This window comes from Ictalurus furcatus, chromosome 23 (genome assembly GCF_023375685.1).
Source record: "Ictalurus furcatus strain D&B chromosome 23, Billie_1.0, whole genome shotgun sequence".
Classification (NCBI taxonomy): Eukaryota; Metazoa; Chordata; class Actinopteri; order Siluriformes; family Ictaluridae; genus Ictalurus; species Ictalurus furcatus.
In genome coordinates, this window is record NC_071277.1 from 17,309,736 (window position 1) to 17,323,404 (window position 13,669).

Below are 13,669 nucleotides of genomic sequence, written 5' to 3' on the forward strand. Positions count from 1 at the left end.
ACTTATTTTTGGATCTCATTCAATGCATTTGTGAATTTGTTTAATCTTTGTAAATCTCACTACATTTATTTGTGGATTGTAATCTCATTATTTGGAATTATGAAACATTTCTAACCCCATATTAGAATGTTCTCTATTTCTGCATGAATACAACCCAAAACAATCATCAGATTTTCACACAAGTCCTAAAAGTAGACAAAGAGAACCCAATTAAAACATGTGAGGTCAGGAGTGGGTGAGTGTCTAGTTTTATTTAAAGAATAAGGATCTATTAAAGTCTGATCTTCACATGTGGTCATGGAAATGTATCATGGCACAAACAAAGGGGAATTCTGAGGACCTCAGGGAAAAAATAATAATAATAATAATAATAAAACATGTTGTTGCACATCAGGCTGGAAAAAGTTACAAAACCATCTCTAAAGAGTCCATCAGCCAGACAGATGTGTTTACACATGGAGGAAATTCATGACCATTGTTACCCTCTCCATAATTGCTCAACCTGTGCTCAGTGTGCTTGGCAGGGTTACAAGGAGAAAACTGCAGCCCTCCAAAAAGAACGTTGCTGCCCGTCTGCTGTTTGCCAAAGAGCACGTGGAAAAGGCAGAAGACTATTGTAAGAATGATCGATGGACAGCTGAGATCAAAGTAGAACCTTTTGTTTTAAATGAGAAAGGAAAAAACACAGCATGAGAATCTTATCCCATCTGTGATCCATGGTGTGGCTTCTATTTGCTTGGCATGAAAAAAATGCAGCCACACCGGGCCTTTCAGTATAAGATTGGTTAAAAAAAAAAAAAAAAAAAGATATAATAATCATCATAATACTAAGGAAAAGATCACAAAGCATGTAGTTTGATACTATCAAATATTACCCATATATTTGACATTATATCCATAGATACACAGTATACTTCTATTCATAAAAATACATCACAAAGATGAACGTGTAGTGAATTATTTATGACATTTGTTTCTTTGAAACACTTACAGTTCCGCCCAAAAGTTTGCATACCCCCTGCAGAATCTGCTCAGTCTTAACACTGTTAACAAAATAAGAGCAATCATAAAAATCCCATGTTTTTTTATTTTTATTTAGTACGGTCCTGAATAAGCTTGATCATCCTGTTCAAAACTTTACACCCACTGGCTCTTAATGTATCCTGTTACCTTCTTGAGCATCGGTGAATAGTGAATAGCACCTTTTGTAATAGTCGTGTACGAGTCCCTCAGTGTGAAAAGATGGATCTGACTATCATATAGCCGCTGCTGGAAAGGGGTCAGATATGCAGAAGATGCTGGAAAAGCAAAGAACGTGCAGGACCTGGTGGATTTTTCTGAATAATCTGTCTTGTGGACTTCATGCAAACATCTGTTATGTGAAATAGCTTATTCGGGATAGTAGTAAATTATTTATTTATTTATGAACATGGGATTTTTACGGTCGCTCTTATTTTGTTAAAAGTAAAAAGATTTTGCAGATTCTGCAAGGGGTATGCAAACTTTTGGGCACAACTATAAGACTCATGTACATGTTAGAACTGAAGTATAGTAGACCGTTATTCATTACATTTGCACTTTAGAACTTTCACACTAGTTAAACTGGAAGTTACGGGAGTGTAAGAAAGGACGGCTTTTGACACACAAAAGAAAAAAAAAAAAAACATTTTAGACTCATCGCTGTGCAAAGGTCATCTTATACCACGTTTTAATTTAGTGTCAGAGCATTTTAATATTTCACACCATCTACTAACGTAAGACCTATACCTTTACACTGAATGATTCATTATATTTCCTGGCTGCTCTCGGATAATAACGGGACTAAATAAATTATGCCAGTAAAGGAAGATGCACTTAGAGGAGTTAGAGGATAAACAGTGTTAGCATTAGCAGTATCAGAATATACGCTTAAGTGCTACAAGTGCGGAATTACAGTGCTCTATACGTCAGTGTGTCCAAAATAAAAAGTCAAAAAGATTTATTCATTTAAAAAAAACAAACAAACAAACAAACAAACAAACAAAAAAAACTATTCTATCTGGACTTTTTAATTTTAAGGAATGTGTAAAATTTAAGCAAAATAAATAATAATAAAAATGCTAGAATATATAGCCTAGAACAGTGTTAAAAACCAGTGTGCTGTAGAAAACAATAGGACTGATTATTCAGGGACTTCCTTTATCCTTCTCCTGAACAGTCACAAGCTGTGTTTCCGTTTCAAGTCCCCCGATGTGCATGTGCCACCACCCTCTTTATCAAGTGCTGACTCATTTCCTGACACACTAAAAAAACACCCTCCCTTTAGTATTGGGAAACTGTACAGTGTTGTTTCGGTCACCTCAATACTGTACTCGAAGCACAATCACCAATATGGACAGACTATTTTTACAGCAAACTTCGAAATGATTTAATCCTTCATGAACATTTAAATATATCTTATAGCATCTGAACAGTAGTACTAAATCAAAAAAACAAAAACAAAAACAAAAAAAACCCCCAAAAGATCGTTAAACAAAATTTACACCAATCATCCTGTTCAAAAGTTTACACCCCGGGGATCTTCATGTATTGTGTAGCCTTCTTGAGCATCGATGAATGTTCTCCGATATAAATAATCTGTTTCTAAATTAAATAGCATAGGGAATACATTTAAATTAATAGAAGTGCTCAGTAGCCTTAAGCAGTACACTACTTAAGGATTGCTCTTTAGTGAAAGCGAGGTCCCTGTAGCATCCCTATAGCCACTATCTTCCTTAGAAGAAGTATGCTTCTTATAGCAGTACAACCTATTAAAAAAAACAAACAAAACATTTATTCCAGACACGAGTCAACTTAAATGTAAAATGTAATTAATTAATAAAATATTTGTCTGAGCTTACCCAATCAAAACAGCGATGATTATTAATTCAAGGACTGCAAACACAACCCATACAACACTATAACATCCGTTTAGACTCGGGTCCGGTAATGGATCTGGCTGTGGGTCGGGCGCTAGAGAATAAAACAGTGGTTAACAGTTACATTATTTAGCATTCTTCACAATCCTACCGACCTAATCAAATTTTAGCTGCATTAGCGGCAGCAAACTTTCCGTAACGTTCACCAGCTAGCTCCCTTTAATGGCGTTATTTGCAACCTAGATGTTCACGTTAAGAAATTTCACTTCATAGAGAGCACCGTGTTGCAACACCATCTAGCTTGTTTAATGTAATGTTAATGCTAGTCAGCTTCATACCACAGTGCTAATTAATTCTTGAAATCCGTCTTTCAAAAATTGCGCAAAATTGGTTCTTTCACAGTGATGTTTGTTGGTAAATAAGACCTTTTAGCCGTACTCATGTTCCACGCATGTGATTAGAAGAGGGCTTTGGCTAAATTTGCGCTGTGATGACGTCATATGGCGCAGTTTTTCAAAACGACAAGACGCAAGTTGATCGATTTTGTGTTAATTTCTGCGATTGTAAAATCCTGGAGGGACTGTTATATTAATATGTTATCAAGAGGACTTTGCAGGCTATTTTGAAGCTCGGTATTAGCTCGCTATCCAAGTGCCAGCATATGTGTGACAGTTGAGAACAGCCGCGATCCTCACAAGTAGCAAACTTTCAGGATTCAGGTGATTTACTGGTCAACGTTGCCTGATGAAGATTCACCAAATGGCAACAGTCATCCAGGTTATCATCTGGCAGGCAGCAGTGGAGCATCCGGTTACAGACAAAACTGGTTTTTACTTACAGGCTATAGAACAGTCTCTAGTTTCAGAACGGTCTCTAATAACAGTGCCAGTGTTAGTTCACGGTCATATCTCATGTCAGTAAGGTACTTTATCGTGCTAGTGCTTGTGTTCCTCAGGGTCTCCGGTTCGAGCCTGAGCTCGGGTTACTGTCCGTTTGGAGTTTCTCCATGTGATCACACGGGTTTCCTCTGAGCTCCCCAATTTCCTCGACCTTTCAAAAAACACGTCAGTAGCTGGATTAGCGGAGTCAGTGAATGTGTGTGCAGTTCCAATGGGACCTAACCCAACCCACAATAAAACAGAAAATGAAAAAGAATTAATGATTCTTTGAGCTTTCTTTAGTTCATGCTTTCTCTTTTGTGGTTTTTGTTAAAGTAAATTCCCCCAAACCTCAGCACATGTTTATATAATCTAAAACATATGTTAAAATAGAGCTAATAAATAATAATAAAAGAAAAAGCTTTGACTACGCCTAAAGCCAGAGTTCATTACACTCTGCAGTTTGTTCAAAAAGCCACAGGTCGATTTGCATCTTCCTTCCACGCACTCCATGGCTCAACGTGTTCCTACATGACTTTGTGCAACAGAGCCATTACAGCTTTCTATTACAGCCAACCGTTTGAAGCTTTCTATATCTATTTGGAATACAGTAGATAATTCATTCATCTTCAGCAAGTATTTTATCCTGGTCAAGGTCATGGTGGAGCAGAAGCTCATCTCTGAAGCACACTGGACGAGGCGCAAGTCCATTCAAGGACACCTTGAGAACATTTCCCACGCCACAGAGACAGTATTATTAAAAGCTCAGCAGGAGTCTTGAGTTATGAGGCAGTAATGTGGGTAATAATTAATTTCACTGAATCGCTAAAGCTTATTTATTCATCTACTTTGGTCTTATAGTTACGGTCCAGTTGCACATGACTTTTGCACAGTACCAAGTCCAACATACAGTACTGTGCAAAACTTTTAGTCACCCTATTATTTTAGTACAAACTGTTCTAGATTTTTATTTATTTATTTATTTTTAACATTTTAGATTCGCAAACATTAGTTTTCTAGCACAAAATGAAATGTTACAGAAAAATGTTTATGTCATTAAAGAAAGCTGCATATTACGTGTACTCAATAAAACCTACCAGTTAATTCCCTTATAAAACTGTACAAATTGTACAGGAGACTACTATTTGTATTTTTTCTGTCACACTAAATATCGACTTTGTTTCATTTACTACCGTTTACTGCTCTTTACGGTATTTCTTTTAATGTAGAAACATTTCATTTCATTATTTTGAAGACATCTTTGCATGTGCCTCAAACTTTTGCACAGTACTGTACATCATTTTCTTTCTAAACAATTCCAGTGATGGATTGAATCTAATGACTTCAGCTCTAGAACTCGCATGCTAAATCCACTTGTGTCTGGGATTTTTGCAAAGCAAATCAGGTCAGAGATCACAGTGCATTCTCCCTTAGGCTCTGTAGTTAGACTTGATCCCTCGGGCTCATCTAACAAGTTTTTTTTTTTTTTTTTAAACTGTCACCATGGATTCAACCATAGGGAAAATGGGGAAAAAGGGAAGTCAACAAGCAGTTTCAAAACACAGGGTGTGTTTAAGAAAAACAAATACCAGCTCAGAGTGTTTAAGATTGTACCTTTACTGCTCACTTGGACTTTGCTCAACCCTTGGCTGCTGTCCGTAATGCAGGTGTAGTTTTGGCCCAGATTTCTCAAGAGGAGCGTGCTGCCATCTGCGGATATCTCACCAGTCTGATTGGTGATGCTGACGCCATCGACTTGCCATGAAAACACAGGACTGTCCCACTGTGCCCCCTCACTCAGGGTGCTACATTTCATGGAAAGAGAAGCTTTTGGAGGATTTGCTGTGTAGATGGAGAAAGAACAATGGGTATTAAAGAAAACATCATAAAAAAGGGGGTTGAATGTGTCGTCTTGTTATGGAGTGGCCTGTAATGTGTTGCACCAAGCAAATTCATCTTTTTGATGCCTTTCTCCTTTAACAGCAAGGTAGAGATGTGACTGTATGAAAATTTTCATATCACGATTATCGTGACCAAAACTATCACGGTCATCAGTATTATCATGGTATTGTTAAAATGTGCTGAAAATGTACAAAGAGCACTGATACACACACTGAAATCATTTAAACAGGTCGTATATTTGACTATAAAGTGACGGATGGTTGTCACTAGGCTTGCTGCGATCGTTTTGTTCAGTTAGGGAACGTGGCGGAAGGCAGCAACGGCGCTCGGGAGAATCTCCAACCTTCCAAGAGGACCAAATCCGAAGAGTGGTCATATTTTGGATCTTATAAGAACGCTGAGGGAAACTTAATAGAAGATGGAAACCCTGTCTGCAGAGCTTGCCAGAAGAAAGTTGTTGCGAAAGGGGGCTTTGGCACTTTTCCCTCTTTTCCCCTTCGCTTACGAATGCCCGTGCGGCTACGTACATTTCACTTTTGAATTAGCGGGGGCACTAATTGCTAGAATGGTGGGTTCACTATTATTCTTAATGAAAAACACAACAACAACAACAAAACAGTACAATGACAAACTCGCTTATATTTAAACCAAATCTGCCGCCATCGTCTTGTCAGCCAGCTCGCCTCACTTTCATCACGTGATTAATGAAATCCGACTCCTGTTGATCTGTGCTGACTGACTCATTCGGCTCACGGTTTTAATGATCATTAAATGTGACACGGTAATACTAACCGTCGGGGAATTTTATCGTGGTTTATTGGGAAACCGGTAATCGTTTCATCCCTACAACAAGCCAGATCTTACTTCATGCTCTTACCTTGCTGACTGGGTAGATTTTTCAGGCATTTACATAAGGCAAATAAGGTGCTCTTTCTCAACGACTGACATAGATTAAATAATAACAGAACAGAGCCAGCAGGGCTACGCCCACTCTATAGTGGAAAGATAAAAAGGAGGTTTGTGCCCACTCTGTAGTTCAAAGATAAAAAGCAGGTTTGTGCCCACTCTGGCACGCAAAGATAAAAAGCAGGACTAGGCGTCTGTCCAACATTTAAGGGCATCATTTTTGGCCTCCAAATTAGACTATTTGTTAGCAAATACCTTAAATGGATTATTTTGGACTTTTAGGAACCAAGCACCACTAATGCCTGCAAGTAAACCACAAAGAATGGTATGAAGAAGCGGGGCTGATTTCTTTCTAGCCCAGACTGTGGATTCATGCACCCGAACAGCGACATCCGTGTCAAGTGAAACGCCCCTACGATTTGACCTCCATTTATTCTGATACTTTTCAGAAACATCCAGAACACACAGTCAGCAGCAGTGATTAAGAAGGCGTATGTGAAATACAATGATGTGTGTAATTGCTCAACCCTAACAGTGCATCATTATCAAGCCTCGTTAATTAGCCTCTCATCTAATATTACCACCAGCCATAATCATGGATAAAATAAACCCATAGGTCACTTACTTATTTTTAGCACGTTACGAGAATCCGACACTTGGTCTCCGTTGGCAACTGTGACTGTAAATTTATAGAGTCCGTAATCGCTGTCTGTGACTCCGTTTATCCGTAACAGAGCTCCGTTCTTCTCCACAAATGTCCTGTTGTTATGTGTTTCGTCGCCATCAGCCACTCTGACTTCCCCGTCGCTGTTCTTACGTTCCCATGTTCTTAATATAATCTTATCACCTTGCTGGAGTTGATACTGAGCTTCCAGAACCAGAGTCCTGCCCAGTGCTATGTTTAAAGGCTCCTTGTTTGGAAACGTCACACTTATACTCACAGACATGTGCAGGCCTAGAAAGGGAGTACACACAGGATGTTGCTGCAGTTTGTTTGTTTGTTTAAATTATCGTGTTTGTGTAATCAGCAGCCAGTTTAAGGCACTGCTCTAGAATATAACAAGCAACCAACCTAGCATTAAGTCAAAGTTAACTGCATGAGTCATATTCTGCTTTCCAAAACTAGAAACAGCACAGTCACTTACCCACAATGGTATACAACCATACAGTCAACCAAAGCTGGAAAAACCTCATTGTTCTGTTGAATTCAGAAGAATACAAACAACAGGTTATAAATAGTAGAGCCAGGTGTGCTATTGTTTATAACAATTTAGCAGAATAAAAGAAGTCTGATCATTTTGAGCTACTCAACACTTTGCTGTTAAATTATTTCCATTATTTAAATCAACCTTTATTTAAAAGATTTACTTCACATTACATACATCTTGCACGTTTATATCATTTACATCAAACATCTCATAAAACCAATCTCACATTATACAAATATACACTTATTTTGAGGGGACAGCAAATCCCCTGTCAATCTTCTTATAGCCTAGGCCATCTTTATGTACAGCAACAATTCGTTTTTTCCCCCCTCAGAGAGGTTCTTCACCATGAGGTGCCATGTTGAACTTCCAGTGACCAGTATGAAAGAGTGTGAGAGCGATGACACCAAATTTAACACACCTGCTCCCCATTCACACCTGAGACCTTGTAACACTAACAAGTCACATGACACCGGGGAGGGGAAAATGGCTAATTGGGCCCAATTTGGACATTTTCACTTAGGGGTGTACTCACTTTTGTTGCCAGCGGTTTAGACATTAATGGCTGTGTGTTGAGTTATTTTAAGGGGACAGCAAATTTACACTGTTACACAAGCTGTACACTCACTACTTTGTAGCAAAGTGTCATTTCTTCAGTAATGTCACATTAAAAGATATAATCAAATATCTACAAAAATGTGAGGGGTGTACTCACTTTTGTGAGATACTGTATGTATATTTACAGGTTATTAAAAATTTACATTTTTAACAGAGTCCATGGGTGGTTATTTTTTGCTTGTCTATTACCATTTGTCGCTTTGATCTACATTTGATCTGTTTAATAACCGTTTCAACAGAGATACAGCATTAACTCATAATCATGTCACAACCACGTGTTCCATATTTTAAATCATTTACAACACACATTACAAACCAGAAAAAATAAATCCTTGTTATTTATTTATTCATTTTAAGCTTTTGGTCCAACACTTCCATGCGCTATGGATTTTTCCATTTATGTTTATATCTAGTTAAATTATTCCCCCTCATGTAATCAATCATCACCAGGCACTCTGTTAAAACCAAAGACAATACAACTACTGTCCTCACTTTGTACATAAAGTTGTTTTGCTCTGACCTTGACACCTGATAAAGTAAACTTTGCTCTGTAATCTACAACACATTACCAAATCCTGATGAGAAATCCCCTGGTTTAAAAAAAAGTTACTCAAGAAAGGAAAGAAGTATTTAATAGAAAGTCTCACACAAACCTCCAGTATCCTGAACCGTCTCCTGTTAGCACTGACCTAGAAGGTGGAGCCAGTTGTCATGACACATTCCTTTCTGCGTGTTCAGTTACAAAAATAAATAAATAAATCATACACTGGGAAGGAAAAAAAAAACCAAATTAAATATAAACTCGAAATATTACCTCAAAAAAACAAAAAAAAAATAGAAAAGAAAACTCCAAAGTGAAACACTGACTCGACTCAGTATCACATTGCTGTCCTTTGAACAGGTGCCTTCAATTGCTTCGGGACGTTTATAGTGGGGGAGGGGAGGAGTTAAAAACACAGCCCTAATACCGGGCACTTTTTGTTTCTGTTGTGTTTGCTCGAATAAACACACGTCTGAATCGTACATGTAGCAGACAGAAGCACTTTTCACTGAATAGTTTCAGTTAATACACATTTTACGTTGTTTTTAAAATTTTTTTTTATTAATTACGCTGAGCATTACCACGGTGCAGACTCGCACACAGGCAGCGCGAGCGCAGGATATCGCGGTCACGCGCCCCTGCTGGTCTTAAAGGGACACAGCACTCGATTATTACAAGATGTGATGCTCAACACAAGGGATCACACCAAACAATCCGATTACGCATCGTGTCATGTATACTAATATATAAATTATGTATATATAAATTATGACACTGATAATCACAGCAAATCGAGGATGTTGCTTGAGTTTGTACTTGATGGCAAAGGCCACTCCCAGATAGCGATCCACACTAACAGCTGTTAAGAGTAGGGTGCTATTATAGATGTTTACCAAGAAGATGTAAGTTGATAGTGGACAGAGGAAGAAGCTCATGTTCCATTCCAAATCAGGTGCTTCTTTAATGCCAATGGGGAGGAAAAAGAGGAAAATCAAATCTGAGATGTTGAGGCTGAGAAGGAGCATGTCAGTTGGTTTGGCCTCTTGTTTCACTTTTTGAATGAAGGCGTAGAGGGACAGCAGGTTGCCTGGAAGACCTGCGATCAATGTGATGCTGTACACGGTCAAAACCAAACTGCTGAGATCCAGCCAGATCATTGTGACTTGTTGAATGGTGAAGAGTGAAAACAGAGAAATCAAGTCAGGTATTCTGCGTTTGATAGCTTCTATATGCAAGTTATCTCAAATCATTTTCAGGAGAAAAAGAATTGCTCCTAGTAAATAAATATCTAAGCCCACACAGAATTCTATAGCGGTACAATGTGGGGTTTTGTTGGTTAGTGCATGTATGGTGCTGGTTTAACTGGTTATCTTGATAAACTGGCAGATAATTTATCTAGCTGATAAAACAGTCACTTGCTTGCAGCCTAAATGCCAATTATTCAATGTATCTCAATACGATCAAATATCAATACTATTGTGAACATTTTTAGGAATGATGTTTGGCGTTTATCATCAGTGTAGCCGACTGTAATCCTTCAACACAGTATCTTTATTATTGTCTCATTTAAAAATAAAGTTTAAACTGCTTATTAAAGGAGTTCTTACCAATATATTGGTGGGTCTCCTGGATCCTTTGCTCGGAAAACAATTCTGGTGTTCTCTTTTTCAAAAACAAAAACAAAAACAAAAAACCCCACACAAATCTTTAATCAGCCTGTTCTCTAGATAATAGTACCCATTGTAGTCATTATGGACGTGTTCTCTCTGCTTCAACAAACACCTGATTTACAACTTATAACATACTGAGCCTCAAGCAAAAGTAGTTTAAATGTTTTCTAGGATGATGTTTATCCATACAATGTATGAGTTGGTGTTATATATTTCATGCAAACTGGTTTTGGTATGTTTTGTAAATGTATTGTTTACTGCGACTTCACTGAACTTTCTCTCTGGTAACTTTCACCAGGCATAGAAGTCTGGTGGAAACAACTTTTGAAAACTCGCCATTTATTACAAATTTCTTTTTCATTTTGTAAAAAAAATTTATGTGTCTGCATAGTACAGTACACAGACATGCCTTCAACCTCCACAGAACTCAACCCACTGTGGTCTTTAAAATCATCTAAAATTATAATACCCTTAAACTTATTGATGGCAAGGTGATTGGTTTTAGCTTGGCTATTTAACACATTTTCATACAAATGTACTTTAGTTTAACATTTTTTAAAAAAAAAACAACATTACTATTTTCACACCGTTTATTTTCACATACTGAAATGGCTGTGAAAAGGATAAGTGCTCGGGAGTCATGTGGTTAGTATGTGGGCTGAGCATCATGGTAGTTATGGTTGGGAGTTGCAGACATAAAAATTGCAACTCATTTAACATTAATGCGCTAATTCTTGTGAAGTAAGTGATGCATTTGTGGGTATTTTCCAGTCCGTTATTGCAAGGCTTATAATTTTCATTAAAAGACTGGACTGATCTGTTAAGAAACTTGTGATTAATGACTAGCCTTCGCAAGGAGTATTCTTCATGCACTGTTCCTTGATCCTAGAGGACAAACTGGATGGGAATTTTTCTGTTATGTCTGCACCCGTTCTAACCACTTAACAAAATACCACACTGCAGTATATCACGTCCGTGTCTGACTCCATTTCCTATCAAGGCAGTAGCCCGTCTGCCTAAATATATCTAAAACGTTCCAGTGAAGGTATGCTTGTGCCATGTTTTGATCAGGTTTGTAAATAGTTACATGTGTAGTGACATGGAAATAAGCCTAATCAGTTCAGTTTGTTGTAACGTTCTGTACGGACAACAGCACACAAAGTTTCTAAATTGTTTAAATGCCCCAATAAAAAAAACTTAGCCAAGAGAACAAACAGCGATTACGTCCCCACTGATATAAGGGCTGAGAGAGATCACTCACCCGAAGAAATCATGATGAGGCTCTGGTTTGTCAAATGCCATGAGTGACCATAGATGATTAGAGACTGAGTTGGATGATGCTGATCATGAAAGTGGCCATTCTTTATAATGTTCTTTTTGCAATGTCTTTCAGTAAAATTTCAATAAAAACTCACTCGAATTGGCAACACTTTAGAATACGGATCCGTCGTCAACGATTAACTACGCAGGAAGAAATGAATAACGCAATATTAACTTTCTAGTAACTACTATTAACTAACTAGAAACTCTGATTAACGAATTAGTAAGTAATAGCAGAGAGCTGAACGCAGTAGTTCACTATTAGCTAATCAATAACTACTATTTCTTTCATGCCTCCCGGAGAACTACTAAGAAACTATATACTGTTTCATAATTAACGTGAAACCGCTAACGAATAAACATTGTCGAAATCGACATGAGTGACATCGACATCAGCGTGTCAGATTAGCAATGTGAGAGGAAAAGGTCAGTTGATTGTCCATGGTTACCCCAAGGTTGTGTGCAGTAACCGAAGTTCTCAGAAAATAATACGCACTATTTAATTACAAAGCAATAATCAATTCCTAACATTTGGTGTCAAAATAAAACCGTTCTCTCTTCTTCAACAAGCACCCGACTATAAGTATACTGAATTCCCAGTATACTGAGTTTCCAAGCAAAAGTTGTTTTCTAGTTTGCATATTGATTACATTTATCTGTATTTTACATGGTGCTGTGTATTTAATGCAAACTGGTTTTGTAGTTTTGTTTAGTATGTGGATATATTTGTTTAGCAGAAACAGTTCCTGTTGAAACTTTCATTGAATATTGATGGCTTATTACGAATTTTCTAGTAAAGTTGGTATTAGTGCATATATACCTACAATCTCTACTAAAATTTACTGAATTTACTAACTCTACTGATGAAACATCTTGTTTCATCTTGAGATGCAAGCGATCCTTATTGGTATTAAGGATCGTCCTGCCTTAAGGGTAAAATCCTCAGGAGCTTTAAACTTCATAAGAAGCTTTGTAGTCATTGCAGAAATGAATCAACAGCCAGTGTAAACGGCTTTAATATTGGTCTTACAAGCTTTAATGAAAGAACTAGCAGAGGAATGAGTCAGCAACATATTGCCATAGAGACAAACTATGAAAACATAAACTACTTTCTGAGTATTATTTATAGTAATCATAGGTGTTACGTATCATAGTCAAAGTCTCAAAGAGACCATATTTCCGTACAGGTACAGGTAAATATTTCCAGTTTTTCTAGTTTCAAGTTTAAATGCAAAGGTTTTTTGTTGTTGTTGTTGTTGTTGTTGTTGTTGTTGTTGTTGTTGTGTAGACCCATATCTTTGTGTAAAAGGTATTTGAATCTTTCCTCATAAGTGAGGATCCATGGACACTTAAATTTTAAATTAGCATTTCTAACAAGTTTAGCCTTGAAAATATTATATTGTAGAGATCTGATACATTTTTCAGATGGTACACTATAGGGCCAAAGGTTTGTGGACACCTGAGCATCACACCAATATGTGTTGCAACATCCCATTCTATATTTAGACCCCTTTTTTTTTTTTTTTTTGCTGTTACAATAACCTCCAATCTTCCGGGAAGGCTTTCTAGAAGATTTGGCTGTGGCTGTGGATTTTTCCCATTCAGCTCTGAGAGCATTAGTGTAGTTAGTGACGAGCTGAAGGCCGCTATCAAAGCAACCTGGACTTCCAGAACACCTCAGCAGTGCCACAGGCTGGTTGCGTCCATGTCACTGCATTGATGCAGTAAT

At 37.6% G+C, this 13,669-nt stretch overlaps 1 protein-coding gene across 2 annotated transcripts; it reads right to left on the reverse strand.

Annotated features, from left to right (window-relative positions):
- Positions 1-25: 25 nt before the first annotated feature.
- On the reverse strand, positions 26-9,395 carry LOC128599837 (uncharacterized). 2 transcript variants are annotated; one of them, XM_053611830.1, is made up of 6 exons: positions 9,057-9,395; positions 7,729-7,781; positions 7,209-7,538; positions 5,390-5,617; positions 2,880-2,991; positions 26-2,786 (listed from the first exon to the last, which is right to left on the reverse strand). In XM_053611830.1, exons 2-6 carry the CDS (start codon positions 7,775-7,777, stop codon positions 2,693-2,695), a joined length of 813 nt encoding a protein of 270 aa, XP_053467805.1. In that variant the 5' UTR covers positions 7,778-7,781; positions 9,057-9,395; the 3' UTR covers positions 26-2,692. The 2 variants fall into 2 exon arrangements, with proteins under 2 accessions (XP_053467805.1, XP_053467804.1); XM_053611829.1 differs by having other exon boundaries at positions 9,063-9,394.
- Positions 9,396-13,669: the final 4,274 nt, after the last annotated feature.